General features: G+C 49.8%; 3 protein-coding genes across 4 annotated transcripts; all 3 read left to right on the plus strand.

Moving 5' to 3' along the window:
- The first annotated feature begins 9,234 nt into the window (after positions 1-9,234).
- LOC114857430 (parathyroid hormone-related protein-like) lies at positions 9,235-11,870 on the plus strand. Its single transcript, XM_029153907.3, has 3 exons — positions 9,235-10,207; positions 10,318-10,422; positions 10,848-11,870. Coding segments are annotated over exons 1-3 (465 nt in total). The 5' UTR covers positions 9,235-10,205; the 3' UTR covers positions 11,206-11,870.
- A 385-nt stretch (positions 11,871-12,255) lies between these two features.
- Positions 12,256-14,288, plus strand: LOC114857611 (galanin receptor 2a). Its single transcript, XM_029154248.2, has 2 exons — positions 12,256-12,563; positions 12,661-14,288. The coding sequence occupies exon 2, from the start codon at positions 12,766-12,768 to the stop codon at positions 13,666-13,668; it is 903 nt and encodes a 300-aa protein (XP_029010081.1). The 5' UTR covers positions 12,256-12,563; positions 12,661-12,765; the 3' UTR covers positions 13,669-14,288.
- A 5,190-nt stretch (positions 14,289-19,478) lies between these two features.
- kcna6a (potassium voltage-gated channel, shaker-related, subfamily, member 6 a) lies at positions 19,479-22,799 on the plus strand. Of its 2 annotated transcripts, none has more exons than XM_055509801.1 (2): positions 19,479-21,613; positions 22,124-22,799. In XM_055509801.1, exon 1 carries the CDS (start codon positions 20,164-20,166, stop codon positions 21,589-21,591), a length of 1,428 nt encoding a protein of 475 aa, XP_055365776.1. In that variant the 5' UTR covers positions 19,479-20,163; the 3' UTR covers positions 21,592-21,613; positions 22,124-22,799. The 2 variants fall into 2 exon arrangements, with proteins under 2 accessions (XP_055365776.1, XP_029010676.1); XM_029154843.3 differs by having other exon boundaries at positions 19,481-21,613; positions 22,346-22,799.
- The last annotated feature ends 276 nt before the right edge of the window (positions 22,800-23,075 follow it).

Here is a 23,075-nt window from a genome sequence, read left to right on the forward strand (position 1 = left end):
CCACAGGGGTGGCGAATAGCGGGGCTGTGGCTTTCTGAGCTTCTTAGCGGTGTGAGCAGAAGGATTTACGGTAACTCTCAGACAAGCGTTCACAGCTTGGACTCTTGGCATGGCTTGGATATTGTCTCTGGCTGAGCATCAAACCCACCGACGCTGAAGTCCAAGAGGACCTACACAAAACCCCGGAATGTTTGAATGATAAATCGCCGACATTTAGTGGCAGAACACACAAAAAAGCCTGGCCTTGCTGGGGATATCAATTTTAATTTTAATTCGCTGTGAGAAGGCATATTGGGTGGCTTGATTGACCAGAGCGTCTAGTTTAATTGACGTGCTCTTCTCTTACGGGGGAGCGTATGCGTTTTCCTGCATATTCAGCACAGGTGCAGCAGCACAGGCGGCCCTGCAGTGCCAGCGGGGCTGACATCGAATATGCACGGCCATTTCAAGTGCACGGACCAAGTGTCTTTCAAGTTCATGCAAAGGCCCGTTTGGGACCCAGAATTAATTCCGCTGCGTAACCGGACCTTTTCTCTGTGTCTGCTTCAGCCCACCATCACCAGCACTTCTGGTTTTGATAAAAGAGCAGCCGGCTCAGGGAGATTTCCTGAGCAGAGTTACACGATAAAACCACATGGCAAAAATAGCCCAAGAAGTTAATACGGCTGCAACGCAGACACACATAATGGATCAATTCAGTAATCTGTTCTGGTAAGAAGGATTAGACGTGAGACGGGGGGTGTTTTTGCAATCACAGCTCCCATTATCTTCTGTGTTACACTCAGGTAAACGCATCATCCACGCGGCCGGAGCTGGGTTTTATTAATGTGCCGGCTGCCGGCGCTGGGAATCGGGTCAAACACGACGCGCTGAGCCAAACGCGCCCAGCGCCGGTGCTGATGCTGGGGGAGACGACCGAGAGACAAACTAGGAGGTGGAGCTGCTGCCACCGTCCTGTGGCAAGATGGCCGCTCAGGTGTCACATGGGGCAGACGGGCGGCGGGTGAGTGATGGGGGGGGGGGGGGGCAGTTGCAGCACCGGCGGCGGACAGTAAATGGGAATTAGTTTATTGCCGATGTTTGAAAGTTGACAGACGCTGTGGTGAAGTAATAAGTGTAGGAACCACACGCTCATAAAGCCATATGTTAGAGGGAAACTAAAGTGACAACATAATGATTTGGGGCGAGTTGGCGAAAATGCCTGTAGCAGCTTGAGAACGCGGCTCCCGTCCAGCTGCGCGTCTTAAGACGCTGGAAAACACACCGCTCCCCTGAACCCGTGCTTTTTCCATTCGCGGCAACAGTTTTTACTGTTTCCCCGTACGGTCGGAGAGCGGCGTCTTTGCTGGACGCCGTCATCAGAGGCCTGGCCCCAAAAGCGCCGCTGGGCATTCGATATGTCCGCGCTTGTCATCAGATGAGGCTCATTTTGAAAAATGCTTGTTATGACTGCCGCTAACCGGATCCACCCACTCGGTGCCCGGCGAGCGGGACCGGGAGGAGGAAGCGTCTCGGTCTCAGTCCGGCTGCTCACACGTCGCCTCCGCCAACGGATGAACACACGAACAGAGAGCGGAAGCGCGGCGGCGTCTGGAAAGCTGTGCATCAGGACTTTTCCACCGGTGCAACGTCTCTCGTGTTGTTTCAACCCAATGACCACGACCTCGACCTGTGCCACACAGAGCATTATTATGCTTATGTGCAGGAATAAGCATTGTTTTCACTTTAAAGCCCAACAGTTTCCAGCATATCTGCGCTAAGAGGCCGCAAACCTTCACATTCGCCCTCTACAGACGAGCCACAAACGTCCGCGCTCCAAGAAACACAGACCAATCTACCACCGAAATAGATTTCCATAAATTTTAATTTCCGCAGCCACTTGTCCGAGTCTCGGGAACGTAATGAATTAGCAAACAAAAAGAGCTCCCTCCTATTTCTCTTTGCTCAATGAGTTACCGTCGACCACAGAAGGAAAACAAAAGAAGGCAAGTTTATTTTTCTGCGGTGGACCTGTTTCAACAGAGTGATTATTCACTAACACCACTTTCAAGGGTTCCTCAATCAAAGGTTTCAAGCTCCACCGATAGTGGGAACATTATAGTATAGTGTAACGCGTTGTCACATTATAATGACCCAAGAACAAAGGACGTGTTCTGTGCAGTTAGAACATGCAGTCTTTGAAAGCTGCTGCTGCTGGAGGACACGCTGGCAGCTGTGCTTCATGTTCATCAATGAAATGACAAAACTTGTCCTTGTTTTCAAGTATTAGTGCATATTGTAGTTTTATTCTTGCTCCACTGAAGCCAATGGAGTAAAACTACCACTATTCTTCTGCTCCCACCACAAAGACAATTACAACAAGGCTAATAAAGTAAACACAGCACTGGTTTAGTCTAATGGAGTCTGCAGTGGAACCAGGTGATTTTTTTGTTTTACAGGTCTGGGTCTGACGACGTTCTGCACTATTAGGCCCGGCTCGGCTGCAGACACTAATTGCCTCATTGTTGCACCTTTATACCTGCATCAACTATGAAAATAACAAGCGGTATGAGAAAACCAGATGTGCGTGAAAACCCATGCGATGCATTTTGTTGCTCTGGCGGCGGCGGCGGTGGCGCGTGTGTTTGTTTGTGCTTGTGTAGCGGTGGGTGTGCGCCGTGTGTGCGCGAGTGGCCCGTGTGTGGCCAGACTCTGGGCTGATCTTGGCCCCCGGCAGCCGCTGGCGTTCAGAGCGTCTGTAAAGAAACAGCTGGAGGCAAAGCCAACAGCCGTCCCGCTCAGGAGCGCGGCGCCGCCAGCAGCGACAGAGTCCAGAACTTTCCGCGGCCTCGCGTGGCCACGCCAACGGGCCCTGGCACCGCGGCCCGTCCCGATCCGCACACCTGGCCCACCAAGAGTCCAGAATCACCTCTCCTGTCACTGCGTGATGAACAGGTCATTTACAACCCAGGTGTTTGTGTGTTTTTAGGAGTTGTGGGCCCAGTTAAAGAAAACAGCGTGGCACTGGACCTCCAGCGCGTTGACCCAATCAAACAGCGCAGACGACATCAGCGCTGTAGAGGAGGCGGCTTTAAACTGGTTAAGGCTTTGGATACACCTGCACAGATTATTATTAACAATCACACTGCTTTATGCATTTTTGCTTGAAACTGAATGATTAAAACACACAGGAACTGCCTGCATCCCAGCCCTGCCTGCATCACACCACACTACCTGCCTGTAGTGACATATCAGGGGGAATGGACAATAGTAAATACTATTACTATTACTATAATACTGTTGAACGGATCACGAAGAAGCTGGAACCCACAGCCAGAGTCTGTGATCGTTCTGAATCTCAGAGGCTCCTGGCATTTTCAGGATTCCAGCGCGATTCCTGCGTGAAAGGGGCTGAACTCATGAAAGGCCTCATAGCGAAGACATCACGTATGACTTAACTAATGCCCAGTGAAACGCGATGACTCAGGCAGAGTGATTAGTGTTCGGCCCGTTCTCCGACGCCTTTGCTGCTTCGGCCAAGTGAACGCGCGTGTTTGTACTCGCGACCAATGAAAAACAAATTCAAAACCTTATATTTAAAAAGGAAAAACACAGTAAGAGGTTATGCACATCATAAAAATGCACATTTCACCAGGTGTATCTTGGCTCCGGGTTTTTAAAAGGAGCCAAACTTTATTGCTATTGGAGAAAAGCTGTAATTTTTGAAGTGGTGGGTGTTTGAGAGGGATTATGTCTTGTTCTGTCTCTTTGGATGTGTTTGCCACCCATAATATCTCAGTCTGCGCTTGCACACAAACACGCTCTCACACATGAGGGGTGGAGTAACGAGCGGGCGAGCGAGCGAGGGAGCATGATTTGCGCGTGGACGTGCGAGCGCTCTGATTGATGGGCAGCCGAGGAACACAGGCCGATCCTTATTAGAGGCGGAGGCTCCGGGGGATGCGTGGGCATGTCCTCCTCGGTAAATGATCAGGTGTTTGAGTCTGTCTGGGAGGAAGGAAGTCCTTATTAATGTTGAGGAGAAGGCTGAGGTTCAGCAACCTCAGGCATGCGCGGCCACACGCACACACGCTCCCATTCACACAGCGCTGTGGTTCATTACCCGCGCCGAGGGCCGGTGTGCTCTTACACCAAACGGCTGATTGGGAACAGATATCTACAGGCGTGGAGGTGTTAAAATAAACCCGTCCACGTCTTTTACACTTTCCACCTACCTCTGTGTGTTTTTCTGCTTTGGCTGATTTGGTGGAAATACTCATTAATGCATTAAATGATTTTTTTGGCCCTTTAGAAGAAGAAGAAGAAGAAGCAGTGAGTTGACTTCCCATCGCCTCAGGAAGCGTCTACGTCTGCGAGCAACTGAACTGAGGAAACGTTCCTCATTTAAGTTCAGTCTTAGACCATTAGTTCATACAAATACTGAGCACAACTGGGGCTGTAAAATGATATGTAGTAACAATCCAGAGGAATTGACTTCTTGACTTCTGTTTCCACTGTTTAACCTTCCACGCAGCTGCTGCTGTTCTCAACACCAGCGCTCCTCATCACCTCCGGCTAAGTTATCGATCGGTGCAGGTTTAGGGCGGCGCCGTCGGGGCCGGAAACGCCAACGAGCTGTGAAAGGAGGGTCACGCCTGCGCAGCCACTTCGCCGCCGCCGTTAACGCCGGGCTTTTACGGGCCCGCGGCGGCGGCTTTGCCCCCGTGGAGCAGCTGCAGCCTCCGGGGACGGCGCAACGTAAACACGCCGGTGCCTCAGCGTTCCCGGCGCCGCCCACGCGAGCCGTGAATCCGTCCCTGAGTCAGTGCTGCCTCTTTTACGGCTCCCACGGAGCGGGCGGCGAGGAGTTAATTCCACGCTGCTCATGCAGTGGGAGGCAATGAAAGCCCGGCCTTATGTTACGCGCCTGCGAGACCGCGGGCGGCACAAAACAAACAGCCGCGAGCGCGGCCTTCCTTCCTCCGCTTTACAAGAGGATGCAGATTGGAGAAATATGCTGGCTGTTGTGAGCAAATTGGCCTGGTGGATTCAGACTGTTGGAAAACCACAGTGGGACAGAAAACAAGGCTCCCGGCTGGAGCCTGTTGGCACCACTGTCTTATGTCCTGCCAAGAGAAGAGGGACTCACTGTTTGTTAGGGAGCATTACGTCGTCACATTTTGCTTTACGAGAGCAGGCTTCTCATCACAGCTCCTACAGGCCATTTTATTCATGATACCTACGTTTTTATTCATTTATATGAATGTGTGTTTCTGCACCGTCTCCGTGACCAGAGCCGCCACATATTAAAGCAGATGCCATGAGCTCATGTCATTTTAAATGTCTGCGTCTGCGAAATCTTCAGTAACAAACCCCATGAAAAGTAAACACAAACATGATGTCATCCTTTACCACATTTGAAAATTTCAGCTTTGGAAAACAACTGTAAAGCGTTTTCAATCAAATCACAAATCCCGTCAGATTTACAGGTCCGTTTGCAAAGACGGTTCTGTTAGACATCCGACACACACATTAACTGACCTAGTTTCTGAATGAATTTCAATTAATTCGAAATGTTTTATACAATGATTTCCATTTCCATTACTTCTCTGCTGCTGTTGGTTCTGCATGTCCTATCAAAGCTGCTCCGTGTGCACCGCGCGCTGGGAGCCTTCCTACTTTCTGCTTGGCCTGGACAGACTTTCACGCTTGTGCAGCTTCAAAATGTGCCCACTGTTCTCCCGCGCTCCTGGAGACGCAGAAAGCTGAGAGCTGAGAGCCGAGGCCGGGCGGTGGCGTGCCAGTCGCCGGGGCCTGTGGAGCTCAGAGCGGGTGGCCTCGCTCGGCGCAGGTCAGAGCCGTGCAGAGGGCGTCCGGGGAGGACGAGGGCGCCCAACAAGGCCTCTGCATTGAGCGCGGTCCATTTAAAATAACCTATGGATAAATAAATACGGGACCTAAGTTCACTGTACGGTAATTGGCCAGGAAACCAACAGAGACAAGCTCATTTACAGTAAATGGATCAGCTCTGAGTCGGTGAAGTGCACTTGGCTCGCGCCGCGCATTATAACGATTTGGAAATTTCAAGCGGAGCGTTTAAATATTCAAAGTCAGAGTTTTTTTTTTTTTTTTTTTAAACAAAACAGCGTCTGTGTGCCGGAGCGCCAGCAAATATAGGGCGGCGTTAAATATAGAAGCGCCACCGTGCCTATAGGTGATGTAAGCGTTAATAAGGGAAACGCGTCACGTTCCGATAATGTGACTCCAGCCTGTGCAGGGGCTGCGTTCCGCTTCGGGAGGACGGACCCCCCCACACACACACGCGCGGCGGTTAGTCTGGCCAACCTTGTTGACCCACTGGCTCAGCTGTGGTTGCACGCTGGACGCAAAGCACTCATTAATGATTTGAGCCTGCTCTTCGCTTGTGCAAACAAACAGGCCCCGGCCCGTCATTACTGCGCCGCCGCGTGTGTGGTCTTCTCAATCAGGCCTCTATTGATTCTCCAATTTGCGCCGGGAGGCTGAGGCCATGTGAAATCGCACAATTTGTGGAGCGAGCGGTGCGGCGTGAGGCGCGCGGACTTGTGGCGGGTTTCAAAAACGGCGGACGCGGCCTCTCGGCGGCTTCGTCGCCACAAGCCACAAGACGCGAAGCCCCGCGGTTGGATTTATGTCGCATGTAAACGGCGCATGCTAACCCGCTACCGGAGCTCCGGGCCTGAAGCGCTGCTCGTGGCCGTGTGGTGAATGCGTGGGGTTTCGGGCGGCGTCCAGCTGGCCTGGGATCTGCCTCTGAGGTCAGAGAGTTATAGGCCGGCGTAGGACACGGGGCAGCTTGTGGTTTGGCCTGGGGGGGGGGCGCTCGGGGCCAAGCAGAGAGGCTGCCAGTCAGACACCCCACCACCACCACCAGCAGCATCTGCCAAGGCAGAAATGCTAATGCGGTGGGCAGCTCACGAGGAGTTGTTTGTCTGTTTTTTGAAATCACACGTACGCCGCCATCAAACACGGTTTAATCACAAGACGAACAACATTTAAAGTTTGCACTAGAAACAAGCTCAAACACTCTGATGAGAGAGCGGTTGTGCCAGGCGGTAATCACTTCATCTTAGAAACACATTTTACAGGCAAAATGTCCAGTGGCAGATATTTCCTGTCTAAAAAAATAATGATTTAATGTACCTGTGCTCTGGACTGAGTCTGGACAACACGGTTTTGTCCTGATAGGACCTCCCAGACTCTCTGTCTCCAGAAGCTTGACATTTATGGTTAACATTTAAAAAAGCAGCTGTAAATAAGAAACTGGGCCCAGGAACCATACCTGAGGAGGATTATCGTATATCAAACAGCAAAACAGCAACGGACGGATCTTACAGCTACTTTCCGATTAAATAAAGGCACCAAAAAAAAAGAGAAGCGTGTTTGTGTAACCCTGAGCAGGAATTAGGTAATATTCAGGATGTACGCCTCTCAGAGTGTGGAGCACTGACCCTCCTCTGGCTTCCTGACTACACTGTCCATTGTGCGGTGTCGCTCGTAATTTAAAAGTCTGCAAATGATGCTGGAAACAGCAACTAAGAGTCTGGAAATTAAGAGTAAAAAGTAAATATTTGGAAAAATAAGATCCACATCATGTGGATGGTCACTATTCCTTTAACCTTGAACCTTCTAACAAAATATTAATCCTGTTTTTACACCTATGTTTGTTACAAAAATAACTATAGTAATTGTTAGTAAATGGCCAATTTACGAAGCAAAAATCTGAACTCAAACCCACCTTGGTAGAATTTCCAATATGTAGTATTTATCAATAACCTCACTACCTACACAGAGTTAAAGTGAGGATTTGGTAACATGATTAAAGGGTCTCTGAGCGTATGAGCCTTCACCTACGAATGACAAACAGCACCGTCTGAGAGACTTCACGGCCCCCGCAACCTCCAAAGACCAGACGAGCTGCTGAATCCTCAGCCACATCTTGAAGAGAGTTTAGTTCTTGAGAGCTGGTTCTCAGAGCACGTCAAATCTGCTGTCGGCTGATTTTTTAATACGAGACACAAACTTCAGAAAAGTCACGTTTTACGCAACAATAAACCACCGGCGGAAAAGAAAACAGACTGCAGCGACTTGAAGCGGAGTCTACTGGGCTTTCATTAATAACACGCCGCCTCGGTAGCTGAGCCAGGAGTAGGTAAAGACAAAAAAGAACATTCCTGCCATGACAGTTATGATTAGTAGGTGTGAATGATTAGCAGCGGACTCTTCCAACTGCCCACAACATGACATTATAAAGCCCGCTCTAAATGGACCAACTGAAATGGCCCATACAGCGAGCTGCCATTAAAAAACCATTAGGAGAAAGGAGGAACTCTGCAAATGTAATTTTTCAAGTGACGCTTTCCAGGAAAACAAACCTAAAGTTCCTATGTGAACCAATAGCTGAATGATCAAAGCCCAACGTGCATCATGCGGAGGTTAAACGCTGAAATGGCTTGTTCTGCGCAGCTAAACACACAAAGTGACATACAGGAGGTTATGGTGCAGGTTTTTGAGCTCTGACCTTCTGGAATGCAGGTGACCTACACCCTGTCCTGTCCCTGAACGCACCACACACGCTTAATGAGATGCCAGCGCTCAGTGTGACACGTGTGTAACGCTGTTTGCTTTAATGGCTCGATTCGCTTCTGAGGACTTGTGGTCACAATGAGCCGATACCGGACCTGGATCAGTGTCACGTTCCATAGAACCTGCTGCTTCTTGGAGGGAGAAGCGGCGCCAACAGGGCCGGTGACATAAGAGGGCGGGGCGCGGCCGATGGGTAGAACACGCGAAGCCGTGGGTATGAGCAGTGGGTGTGGACACGTTCTGTACGTGTGAAAGTCAGGCGGGATGAAAAATACTGCTCCGTGTTGAGTGTGCAATTTAGCGTGAATCAAAAGCAGCTTTCCTGGCTCCGCGTCTGTGGCCTGCGTCTGCCAGGAAACGCCACTTGTTGGGGTTTTTTTCATGTTTTTTGCAGGTAAAGTCTCAAATGAGGCATTTTTCCCCAACTGAGAGTTGAAGCGTTGGAAGTCGGAGACAAACGGTGAAATTAGGAGGCAGCAGGGGGTCTGGGCCTTAAACAACTCCATTGTTGAAGCGAATCAGGACTTTGGTTTAGTTGTTTGCCCTCAACTGATCAACACCCTTAAAAGATTTATCACCTCAGCTCAAAAATATCTAACAGGAATCCAACGATTCATAACAAACAGTCATTTTATCCAGTAAAATTCAAAAATTCTTTTCACCATCATAATAAAACGCCACCTCTCGTGGAAATAAGCAAACACCATGCATATTTATGAAGGAGCGGAGCGGCGCTGCCTCTCCAGCACACATTTATGACATTATGAACACGAAACCACAGCCCGGGCTGCGCATGGCTTCCTCACAGCCCACTGTAACCATTTGGTGGGCTGCTGGTTTGCAGTTGGAGGCTGTGGCTTGGGTTTCTCTGAGGTTACGGTCGTCTCCCCTGGGACGGTGGTCAGACCCGTTAGACCTGTTTGTTTTGGAGGCTCTGCCCGCTCCTCACGGCGCCCTCTCTGCTTGGTAACGGACCGCTATCTGCATGGCTGGGTGTCCGGGCCGGCGCTTGGTTGCAGCGTCTTCAGTGACCCCGTGCATCGTGCCTGTCGACGCTGCACTGGCACCACCTCGTCCCAGCAGGTGTGACCACGCGCTTCGGGGGAGAGAGAGGCAGGAGCTGGAGGTTAGGGAGGGAGTTTGGACTGGACTTAATGGGTAGGGGCTAAGGTAGCGCCGGGGCTCGCCTTCCTCTCTGTCACTCGCTCAGACTGACTCACACCCGTTTACAGCGCTGCACTGAAAAGCCCCTCGGCTCCGCTCTCGGCTCCGGCCACCAGAGAAGATGCTCGGGCGCCGCTTTCCGTGAGATTAGCGGGAACTCGGAGGATCTGCGGCCGATGGGCTGCTGCTCGCGCCTCGTCCGCGTTTTAATTGTGACGCCGGGGAGAAATAAATAGCTCCACACACACTGGTGGGAGGCAAATGGATGAAGCGCTCTCGGAGGGGATTTTCCCAGACTGCTTTCACATAAATGGACCCGGAAACTGTTGCTGAATTAGCCAAACTGGAGTAAACCAAATAGCTGACTTACATTCTATTGAATAATTGAACGAGTTCATCTCAAAGGGACTGCAGGCTCCCCTTTGGATTGTCACACCATGTAAGTCTGGGTTTCTTCTGTAATCTTCTAAGCTTTCAGCTCCCTCACATTAAGCGGTGAAGGGTTCCTTCAGCTACTGAAGGTGACAGCTAACGCTCCTTTGGTTGCAGGATGTGCTCTGTGGTCATGCTTCACGGCTGGAGTCTGGCTGTGCTCCTGCTGTGCTCTCCCCTGACTCTTGATGGGAGACCAGCGGATGCGCTTAGCAGCAGAGCGTGAGTTACTCTCCTCGTATTCACGTTGCATCTTAAGCTTTGTGCCATATGGAACTGGCTGAAGTTAAATATGTGGGAGAGCGCTGCCGCCCCACGTTGAGTTGCAGTTCACTCTTCTCTGTCTCTCTCTCTCCAGCTCAGTCTAGTGATGATTCTCAAACTTGTTTATGCTGCCACCTACTGAGCTGGAGAGTTTTGCCTTAAGTTTCATGCCTCCCGAGTCTGCAACAAGCTCCTGCAAATTTACTTAATGCTTCTTGTCACATTAAATCACAAAACAGATTGATCCAAAAAGCCTGTTTTTGAGATTATGTTATGAATTCTTTCACATTTCTTCCATTGCTGATGGAACTGAACCATCGTGCAGTTTCAGAATGTCAAGCCTTCCTGTAGATGTTAATTCTGCCTCTGTCCTTTGCCTGAAGGAGGAGGTCAGTGGGCCACGCTCAGCTGATGCATGACAAGGGTCGCTCGTTGCAGGAGTTCAAGCGTCGCACGTGGCTGCAGGAGCTGCTGGAGGAGGTGCACACGGCCGACGAGCAAACGCAGAGCGGAGCCCCGGGTCGGGGCTTCGGCGGCGGCGCCCTGCACCAGAAGCCCTCCGGCGCCACCAAGAACCTGCCCGACGGCTACGGGCCGGACGGGGCCGGGCCCAACCTGCCGCAGGAGACCAACAAGGAGCAGCCGCTGAAGCTGGCCAAAAGGAAGAAAAAGGCGCGGCTCGGCCGGCGCAGGGAGAGCGACAGGAAGCGCCGGCGCACGCGGTCCACGGGGCGGCCGTGACGGACGCCGGAGGGAGACGGGCCCGGCCCAAGACACTGACGCGAGAACCTCCGATCAGCCAAGCGGAGCTCTGACAAACTTGATTCACGGCTCATCCGGACCCGGGGTCTGAGCTTGTGTAGTAGTATTTTTCACACCTGTACGTTTGTCTTTTCATCTCATATTTCACACCTTTTAGGTTCATATTTGTTTAGATCATAGTAACCTGGTTTACTTCTTAACGCCGCGTTGTCATCGGTAAGAAGGGACTATTTATTGCCTGAATCTGATGTAACATTGTAAGATAGAAAGCTGAGTCTTCCTTCGTTTTTGTGGAGTTCAGTGAACACATCTGACCTGTTCTGGTGTAATTTATTTCACTTTGAATGTGTATATTTATTTTGTGAACTGTGTGAATCGCGGTACTGCTGACTAAATTCCATGATGCACTTTAGTTCTATCCTGTAAATGTTCTTTTGTGGTTGATTTTTGATCTTTACCCCGTCCCACCTCAGATCCTTTACTGTATGTAACTTATTGGATGCTTCAACAAACCCACTTGCATCATTTTACTTTATAGTTTTATATTTTTGTAGAACAAGCCCAGGTCAGATTCCTTCAGCATTCCTGACTTGCACTGAGCTCAATGTACAGTACATGTTTCCAGTTAATCATCCATTAAAAATGTAGCCATTAGAAATATTTCGATTCTTGTGTTTATTGTTCACCAGAAATGAGTTTATTTAATGTAAAGTTTATTTAAACTGCTTGAGAATGTGACGTTTGGAAGCGGCTGCAAACCAAACGGTAATGGAGGAAATGCACCCGCGTCAGCGATATCCTGTGCTAAGAGCACGGTGTACGGCTCGGGCCATTAGCTGACACAGAGTCATAAATGTCATGGAAAGGCTGATAAAGCTGCCATCAGAAGGCTGCAGCTCACACAGAGGAAATCAATCAAACAATGGAGTCCCACATTGACATCTCCAGAGAACGGGCGGAACGCTGAACGCTGAACGCTGAACGCTGGACTGAACGCCCTGTCCTTCAAACAGTTCACCAGCGTGGGGGATGAATATTCTTACAGTGAAGCAGGTTTAAACTAAAAACCAAATATTACACAAAAAGACATGCGGCTTCTCTGTTCGACTCAAACAGAAAGCCTCCGTCGCGCAGCAGCTGGTGCTTGTTTCTCTTTAAGCTCAGTCAAGTGGAATCGATGGGATCTGAGCGATGTTTGCACTGCTCACTTTGTAATGAGTCACGGGAAGCTGCCACCTCCGGGTCCTTCGGTGCAGTTTGGAAAGATGGACGCGTCTGAAGGACGGGTCTCCGGGCCTCGGCGTGAGGAGGAGACGCGACTCTGAGGAGCAGCGATGGTGAGTTTGTCAACAAAAATAAGTACACGCCTCAGATGCGGTTGCTATATATGATGTAACACAAGGTTCTACATGTCCACTGTGTATTCTGCTCTAGCGGCTTCAGAACGGGTCCCGCTTCATAAATCACCATGACGACGTTCCGAGCGACCCCACTGATGGATTCCGCTGCTGCTTGAGGTGAGGTCGCCGCGGCGACGCCATGGCCGACGCCAACGCCTACGGCCTGATCTTCGCCTGCACCTGCGGCGTGATCCTGGGCACCGGGCTCTGTGCCAACCTCGCGGTCTTCTCCCTGTTCGCCAAGTACAACACGCTGCGCAGCAACCGGCTGGACGTGCTGCTGCTGAGCATGACGCTGGCCGACTTCCTCAGCCTCCTGCTGGTGCCCCTCACCGTGCACTCGGCCATCAGCCGCTCGTGGCCGCTGGGGGACACCTCCTGTAAGGTCTACCAGTTCCTGCTGGCCTTCAGCCTGGCGGCCAGCACCTACTCGCTGTGCGCCGTGTCCCTGGCCCGGGCCATGATCATCACCAACCCCTACCAGCCGCCCACCATGGACCTGGTGGTCCTCATGTTGGCCCTGGTCTGGGCCCTCAGCTTCTTCATCAGTTTGCCTCTGAGGATGTTCGCGACCAAGGAGAGCGTGGAGTCCGACCTGTGCCTCCCCACCATCCACGAGCACCACTACCAGGTGGTGCTCAGCCAGTTTGTGCTTTACTACTTCGTCCCGATGGCGGTCATCGCCTTCAACTACGTCCGCCTGGCGCTCTTCCTTCACCGGAGCCCCGTCATGTCGCTGTCCAGCGCCAGGAACACGCGCCGGGCCTCGCTCATGGTGTTCCTGGCCGCCGCCACCTTCTCCGCGTGCTGGCTGCCCGGCTACGTGCTGGAGCTGTGCGTGTACCTGGGCCTGTACCAGCAGGGGCAGGCCTGGGAGACGTTCTACTTCATCTGCACCGTGCTGCAGCACCTGCACCCCTGCGTCAACCCCGTGCTCTACGTGCTGCTGTCCCGGCGCCACCGGAGGGCGGCCTGGCTCTTCAGCTGCAGCCGGAACAGGGTGCAGCCGCAGGTCACCAGCGTCAGCGGAGACAGCTTTTAGCGGCGCCGCCCTTTAGGTGACGACGGACGATCGCGTGCTCTGCATTTCAAGGATCAGGTAATGTGGTGTCTGGAGCGTTTTGATCGGTTACTCCAACTGTCCCTTTGCTTCGTATGCTGGAAAAATAGCACTTCAAGCATCTGATGTTGCGTTTGTGGCGCTAAACATTTCTTTTATAAATACAAAATTACAACATCAGGAACTAAAACAACTTTACTTTGATGATTACAGCTTATTACAAGAAAAGTCTAAAAGAAATATATAAAATATAAATCTCAAAAGATTTTTAATTTTAATTGTTTCTTTTTTACACTTTGTTATACTGTCTAAACGTTTGCAAGTCAGAGATAAGATGGATTCTGTACCAGATTTACTTTGTGCCAACAAGACAAAATCACTTCCTGCTCATGAAAGGTGAAACAGTGAATCTGATGATGCTCTTATTTTAATACGTCTGTTAACACTTTCCTCCTTTAGAACAAGGTTGATTCATTTGCTTCACATGTTTTACTGCAATACATTTAAAAGGATTATCTGCATTTTACACAGGTCACAGACCTGTGTTGCTTCTTTTGTCTCTAGCAAAGGAAATCTTGATCTTAATGAACTTTCTCATTAAATAAAACTAATTATGAAATGATGTGTTGTGCGCTCGTTTATCAGTACAGATGTTGGTGATAATTCTTGTGTTTACTTCACACCCTCTTTACTATGATTGCTGCAACCTCAGTAATAAACAAACTGAAGTCTGAAAGGTATAAATCTTAATATTAGATTAACATTTTTTTCCGCCATAACTGGATATTCCAAGTTAGACCCGGAGCAGGAGCTGTAATAAACAGCAAAGAGATTGCGAAAGGGAATAAAACGACTTGGTTGCATTAGCTCAGTAACAGAAGACGAGCTGCCCCTCCCTTGATGGACTCACCCCTGACTTTTGGCCTTCTCCTCAGCGTACGGCGATGGCAGCTGGCCCAACTCACACCGCTCATCTGCAGTGAAGGGTGCTGTGGTGTGTGGAGATGGTTCTGCAGCAAGCAAGTTTGGTAGTTTACAGCTCCCATGTTTAACGTAAGCACAGGATGTGAGGCCCCTCTCTTCTGACGGTGCTCCAGACTTCATGAAGTCAACTATGAAAACGCATCAATCTTTGCTCTAAAACATCACAAAGCAAAAAATTTAATTTTAATTTTAGTTCAGCTCATGCTTTAAATGACCCACAGGCCGTTCTTCAACAACACCTTCCCTCACAACTCAGATGTTTGCAAATAACAGTCATTTATGATTGTGAGGGCCACAACATCCTACACATAACAAACAGCAGAATAGACTGTAAAAGTAAGATGCCTGTTGTTCTCTTTGTTCACAAAAGCACACTTACTGAACCGTGCTGCACGGCTGTCACATCCCCAAAAGCTAAAGCCCCATCGTGGGATCTGTTTTGGAAGCACAGATATTCACGTTTGTGAGGCTGAGACAACAAATCCTTCCAAATCACAGGTTGGATGAAATAGGAAAAGGAAATATGAAAAGCTACTTTTTACACAAATATTATAAAGAGGATTGGACCAAGCTGAAATTCACCGTCAGTACGTTATTGTTCCAAAAACATGAGAAAGAGAAAAAGACTTCTGGACAAATAACAGAAGACGACTACTATTCTAGAATAGAACGGAAACGGGCAGATTTGAGACTGAACAGCGCATCTAATCTAATCTAATCTAATCTAATCTAATCTAATCTAATCTAATCTAATCTAATCTAATCTAATCTAATCTAATCTAATCTAATCTAATCTAATCTAATCTAATCTAATCTAATCTAATCTAATCAATCTGCTCAACTGGAGGTAGAGAAGCAGTAGAGAGACGTTGTCACACATATCACACTCATATCACGGGAGTTTGTGTCTGAAAAGGGAGCGTTTCCACCTGGTCTGGGACCAGCACACCTGACGTTGAACGCGCTGACGCCAGATCAGCTATCGTCAACACACCTGTTGTGAAACGTGTTCTTGCCCTTTGTCTCAATTTCAAAACCGGACTGTTTTTTTTTTTTACTGTCGAGTTCAAATGCATTTTTTTTAATTCAGCCACTGGAGCTCGGAAACACGTGTGCTTGTTCAGTTAAGTGAAAGCAGAGCGGAGTGACTTCGCTGAATACCTGGAGAATGGATTTAGAATTTCATCGGTTTGAAGCCAAAACGTGAATCTTGTCTAAAGAAGGTGCTGATATTACACCACTACAGCCACATTATGCAGCAACAATCATTAGTACATATACGTGAGGTCAACACAGATCAACTACATTTGGTAAATTCCTAAGAGACCACATACTTGACACACTTCAAGAGTTAAGCAACGCACATAGCTGACAGAAAATAGTTGTGGCTACACGCTGTAAGATCAGAGGGGTTTTGCCATGAGCTAATCATTCCATGCGCCATATAGGCAAGTGTTGAAGGAGCCCAGCCTGGTTATTTATAGGAGTCTCTAAGGTTCCACAGCGCTGGGCTGCTCTCAGAGCTGGATTCAATTACAGCTCTGGTGAAAGTTGAAAATACAGCATATACTGTATAAAAGTATTTATATGCAGATACAATGTTGAAAGTCTTAATGTTAACGTTCATGTGTTTATTTACGCTTGTGGAAGCCCACAGTAGAGATAATTTATTATCTAATATTATATACTATTACGATTATATAATATCTCCTCATCATCTTTTTGTATTTGGAAATCTAATTTATACAAACTACAGCACCCATTGCCTTGAAATAATGTTGTTGATGAAGAAAAGTGAATTATGTGTATTTTACAGGCTCATGTAACGTAATGAGCTCTGCTCAACATGCGCTGTCATCGTCCCAAAACCAGTTAACCAGTGGCTGCTTCTGGAGCCCACAGAGAGGAAAACCGGCCTCGGTGCCTCCATCGGAACGTGATGAATCTTAGCTCTGAGTGCAGCTCAAAAATTAAAGGAAGCTTTGGATTGAGAAGTGTTCTGGCACCGGCGGCCCGGCACCGGCCCGGGCCTGACCCACCGCTGCGGGTCAGCGCCGTGTGTTTGCGTTGCCGAGCTCGCTGTAACATGTGGAGACATGACAGGTGAGTTACAACAAACATAAATGTTAATGCTGAATAAACCTTTGAACAAGCGAGGCCTTGTGGACGCCAGCGCAAACATGGTTCTACCCGTAAAGAAAATACACAGGAAAAAAATACCCACTTCACAGGAGCTTTTAAACGTACAGCGTGGATGTTTCTTTGCTTTAGAGGCTTCAGCTGTTTGACTTGAGTGGAAGCAGAAAACATGGAAACGCATCATCAGAGCGAGAGCTGCTGCACCTTGGACATGGTCTCTTGTCTATAAATTTAAAAAAGAAGTGTAAAAATGAAGATAAGACAGAGTTTCAAGATATTTCCTGTAGCCTAGGCTTTTACTGTGTAAACGTCAGGGACAGAGAAGAGTGAGGGAATAGATGGTGGCTCCTCACTCCTCACAAACTGGCACTTAAGAGGTCAACAAGAGGTCAATCAGCGTATGAACACAATGTTACCAATAAAAGTCCATCTTTAAAGCCTTTGAAGTGACGTGTGATTAACAACCCATGTGTGGATCTCCTGCGAGTCGCCCCCCCCCCCCCCCAGTTGCTGAATGTTGCACGCTGTGCACTAAAAAAGGGAAAGGCTCGATCAAGGAGTGACATGATAATCTGGCGTGGGCGTGGAACGGGAGGCGATTCCAAGGAACCCTGCCCTCCGGATCTGAGGGGTCCGGTGTCACGCCTCGCTCCCGCACTCTGTTACCTATCAGCAAAAACACGAGCACCAACTTCAGATGGCGGCGGGCTAAAATTGGCGGCTATCAAAGCCCAGGACCTGGCAAGTGGGAGCGAGTTAGAGTGGGGTGTCTGCTTTCCACAGTGGAAGCCCTGGCTCCACACGGCGCGGGCCGAGGAGGCCGCGTGCGCCCCTCACTTGTCGACTGGGTAATCGGGACAGCACGAACACAGCGCGGGCGAAAGCCGCTAATTAGCTGCAGCTGCACATGCTTCTCGCGCCGCGGACGAGACGCCGGCGCTGAAGAGCAGAGAGCGAGGCGCATGTGGCAGAAGGAAACACAGAAACACTGCAAACACATTTACCAGCTCAAAGCTTCAATGTGTGTGTGATGTTCTGTTCATGTATTGGGTTATTTCATGCGCTGTATTTAGCAGCACTCACACACGCCCGCACGCACGCACACATAAAGAACATAAACAAAACAACCAACATGATGAGCTACTATTCATATTCTAGTGATACTTTAAAATACATTTTATTTTTTCCCATTTTGGTTTGACACAAGCTAGAGAAGCAAATAGATGATGATCAGATGGATTTTGATTTATTAAGTTCTCATTTTAATAAAAACGTAAAGTAAATTATGATTGTGTGAAGCCTTTGTCTGAGGGCTTCACGCGAAGCGGCTCGAATGGGAGGCCTCACTGTAACCTTACATCTTTGGGCTCATTCCAGCGCGTGAGACCCTGTCATCGCCGGCCTACAGAACATACGTCAGAGCGGCTCCAGTGCCTCTATTTCACGTGGAGCACTAGAAGGACGGGAGCTGTTGACTGGCGCGTCTGACCTCCAGAAAACTCCTCTTTCGCCCTATTACAGCCTCCACGTGCACAGGCCTGTGGATTCATTCACCGATGGCGCTAATAGCAACGCTGGATACGCCCACACACACACACACACACACACACACACACACACGCACACACACACACACACACACACACACACACACACACACACACACACACACACACACACACACACACACAAATGCACGCACGCACGCACGCACACACACACACACACACACAACTACACACACACACACCTACACACACACACACACACACACACACACACACGCACGCACGCACGCACGCACACACACACACACACACACACACACACACACACACACACACACACACACACACACACACTTGGCGTGGGGTCTGGGAGGAGGTGAAAGCCAAGGGGAGTCACTGACAAGTTGCTACTGTGATTACCTCACGTCTTTAATGGCTGAGAAAGGAAATGCACCGTCTGCGCGTTGCTGTTGAGACATTCACACACTACTATTATTATTGATATTTGCATTATTTATGCAATCGTAATCGCAGAAACGATTACCGATCACTCTCGCTGCTGTGGATTGAAGCTTTATTTGTTGTGCTGGTCTGAGTAAGTCCACAGTGTCTTGTTACTGCACCAGTGAGGTCTCCTGCAGTCAGAGGTTGAGCCATTAATACCGAAGGGAGGTTCCTCGCTTTGAGCTCATGGCATGTGTCTCCCAGACTATGTTTGTACCACATTCCGTCACTGTTATCTATGAACCTATAAGTCCTGTCAAAACAGGAAACGTGCATCCTCTGCTCATACATGACAATAATATTATCCTGAAGTGCAGTTGCTGCAGATACTGCTTGGACCCGTTTGTTTGTGTTGCTGGTTTCCATGGAGACGGCCGTGGCCCGGCACATTGCTCAGCGGTCCGGCCGGCGTTCGCAGCCGTCACCCTGTCGGGACGCGGACATCTGACCCTGAAATCGTCCGCTCCTCGCCGGTCAACCTCGCGACCAGCAGAGGCTCGCTCCTCTGTGACACCGAGGTTCCGCGCGGCGGCTTCTACCCTCTGGGATGGTTTTAGGCATGATTCACACCCCCGCGCTATTATTGTGGCGCTGCTGTGTCCGGTGCCGTGAGTGACACAGCTTCATGAAGGCGGTGAAAGTGGAAAAAAAAAAAAACGGGGCTAAAGATAGGCCGCGGTGGAGCGGGCCGGGGAAGGAGGACTAAAAGGAGAGTGGACCTCTGTGACAGAACAGGACCCGCTCAGTGCGATAAGGAGTTAACGACACGGGAGCTCAGAGACCAACGGAGGCCAGATCACTGTCTGAGGGTCCAATCAGTTACCCACAAATGAGCCTTTTAATGGGGAATGTTATTTTGGCTTCTTTTGTGCTTAGAGCAGAACTGGACTGGGTGAGACTTCATGAACGCGGCACCTGCAGACTCTGGATCTGAAAAAGGACTCGACCTTAACAAATAAGAAAAACATAGAGGCTAAAAAAACGTAAGCGTGAGATTCAAATGAAGAGAATCACATTTGAGTGGTGACGACTGAGTCAGTGAAGAGGGACAGCAGCAGCAGCGAATGTCATCTGGCCTTAGCTGGGGCGGGGGGCTTCGCAGTTTAAAATGGTGTGAATATGATAGCCATCAGTACAGCTTATGCAAGTGGGGATCCGTCTGCACGGCCGCACGGTGACATTACAGAGGAGCGAATCTGAGGGAAACACGACGGCGCCACTATTTTGGAGCTCAACAAAGCGCACGGCTGCGACCTGGGAGTCGAAGGGACCGAGTCTCTCTCTCGCTGCATGAGCGAAGGAGTGGGGAGAAGGAACGGGTTTACCCTCGGAGGGGTAAAAGATGACCGTGGTGCCCCCGGAGAACCACGAAGAGACCGTCGCCGCCACTTCTGCGCTACGAGACGCTGGGAGCTTGGAGCCGGCGGAGCAGGAGTGCAGCGAGAGGGTGGTGATCAACATCTCGGGCCTGCGGTTCGAGACGCAGCTGAAGACGCTGTCGCGCTTCCCGACCACGCTTCTGGGGGACCCGCGTAAAAGGATGCGCTTCTTCGACCCGCTGAGGAACGAATACTTCTTCGACCGCAACAGGCCGAGCTTCGACGCCATCCTCTATTACTACCAGTCGGGCGGGCGGCTCCGCAGGCCCGTGAGCGTGCCCGTGGACATTTTCCTGGAGGAGATCAAGTTCTACGAATTTGAGGACGAGGTCATAGAACTGTTCCGGGACGACGAAGGCTTGGCTCGGGAGGAGGACCGCCCGCTGCCCAACAACGAGTTCCAGCGCCAGCTGTGGCTCCTGTTCGAGTACCCAGAGAGCTCCGGACCCGCGCGGATAATTGCTATCGTGTCCGTTATGGTCATTTTAATATCCATTATTATATTTTGCTTGGAGACGTTGCCGGAGTTCAGAGACGTCCCCGCAGTGCAGGACAACCCAGGCAACGGCAGCGCACAGGGCACCGCGGCCCACCTCTTCACGGACCCGTTCTTCATGGTGGAGACCCTGTGCATCGTGTGGTTCTCGTTCGAGTTCACCATGAGGTTCCTCTCGTGCCCCAGCAAAGCGGTCTTCTTCAAGAACATCATGAACCTGATCGACATCGTGGCCATCGCGCCGTACTTCATCACGCTGGGCCTGGATCTGGCCGAGCACCAGGGCAGCAGTCAGCAGGCGGCGTCGCTCGCCATCCTGAGGGTCATCCGTCTGGTGCGCGTCTTCAGGATCTTCAAGCTTTCCAGACACTCCAAGGGTCTGCAGATCCTCGGCCAAACGCTGCACGCGAGCCTCAGGGAGTTGGGGTTGCTCATCTTCTTCCTGATCATCGGCGTGGTCCTGTTCTCCAGTTCCGTTTACTTTGCGGAAGTGGAAGACCCCGACTCTGTATTCACCAGCATACCGGATGCGTTCTGGTGGGCTGTGGTGACAATGACCACCGTTGGTTATGGAGACATGTATCCCTCCACCATAGGCGGAAAATTTGTTGGATCTCTTTGCGCCATCGCAGGAGTGCTCACCATCGCGTTGCCCGTTCCCGTTATCGTGTCAAACTTTAATTATTTCTACCACCGGGAGAACGAGGAGGAAGAGAACGTCGCGTACGTGCACGTGACCTGCGGACAGGCCTCGTTTGGTGAATGCGACTCGAACAAAAGTAAACAGTCGCTCTCCAAGACGGAGTCCTACCAGGGGAGCGACGACTTGGAGACGCTGACTGATCCGAACACGAACCCAGTGGAGATTTACACAGGGAAACTGACGGACGTGTAAAGTACTGTGGGCGGTGGCGCCGGTAAGTTCACTTTATTCGCCATTATTCGCGTCGCGTGGTGTTTTACGCACGCGGTGCAGCCTCGGGGTCGTCATCTAAATGAAAAGTGGCGTCATTTATTTTGAAATCTTGATTCACAAGATGACGGAAGAGAAAAGCAATTCAATTCCTGCCTCCTCCATGTTTTCTCACACTGACATGAGAAATAAAGTCAGTCCATGGTCACATCGAACCCTCTGTAACCTTCTGTAAAGGCTGCGCACGAGGGCGACACAGACACGTGAACTGAGTAAAATACGTCTTTGTTACGGTTGGGTTGATAGCAACAGGTCGTGTGTGTGTGTGTGTGTGTGTGTGTGTGTGTGTGTTTGTGTGTGTGTGTGTGTGTGTGTACACAGAGATCCATTATTCCACAGCAACTGTTTTCAAGGAAGACGCGCACGTGTTGAGATCAGCCGTAACCACAATTCATTCACGCTGTTCTCAAATGTTCTTAGACAACGTCTCTGAGATTAACACTATGTCACGCAGAGGTCAGAATAAATGATCTCCCAGCGCCCTCCTGTGGACGATGGGGGGTCCTACACACATTGGCGGCGTTGCCTTGTTGTTACAGCTGGCGTGCACTCACTGAGCCTTACACCCTGGAGATCATGCTGTGTGACTCATTACGAGCCTGTGAAGGTGAGCTGCCTCCGCGTTCTCTCACCCCCTTACTGTACGTTAACACAGTGGGTTTGTGTTTGTTTGCAGGAAGCAGACGATGAGGCCAAGTGTGGCATTCTGTTCTTCTCCAAGAACCTGGAACTCTCATGGACTATTCCTGTACGGCCAGTGATGTGGCCTACAGAGATCTCAGGACGGAAACGCTCGCAAAGTGCATGTGTCACCACTAGAAAAAAGGAAATTCTTAAATGACCAGCGTTCCTTGTGTAAAGGTGTCGTGTAAATGCAGCATGTTTGTTTTTTCCCCTCTTCTTATGCAGCGTTTAATGCACATTTGGAACCTTAACTTACCTCTGTGATGTAACAAACTTTCAGATTGCTTTGCTGCTCGCTGTAAACAACTTGGCTGGAGGAAACGTCTGCATGACATCGAGTCTTTATGAACTTTAAATACAACAAAATTTTTATTTTTCTAACTTAAACACACCTGTAAACTTCACTTCATGTTTTTTTATAAATAAACAGTGGTACAGAAAACAGACCCCTTGTGTTTGCTTTCTATTTCCAGATTTTGTTTTCAGAAGCAAAGGTGCTGAATGATGTGAGACACACCCAGACTCAGTCTTGCCATGAAACCAATTACGTTAAATAAAATGTCATAATGATGAAGTAGGGGGTGGGCGGGTTTTTGGTCATTCGGCATTTAAACAAATTAGATAGAAGTCTGATCAGCTGATGTTGTGTTTTTCAAAAGCCAGACGACAGGTTTGAGTCAGACGAGCTCAGCCTCTCGCTTTTTGGGCCCTGACAAACATCT

The sequence above is a fragment of the Betta splendens genome, chromosome 6 (assembly GCF_900634795.4).
Source record: "Betta splendens chromosome 6, fBetSpl5.4, whole genome shotgun sequence".
Lineage (NCBI taxonomy): Eukaryota > Metazoa > Chordata > Actinopteri > Anabantiformes > Osphronemidae > Betta > Betta splendens.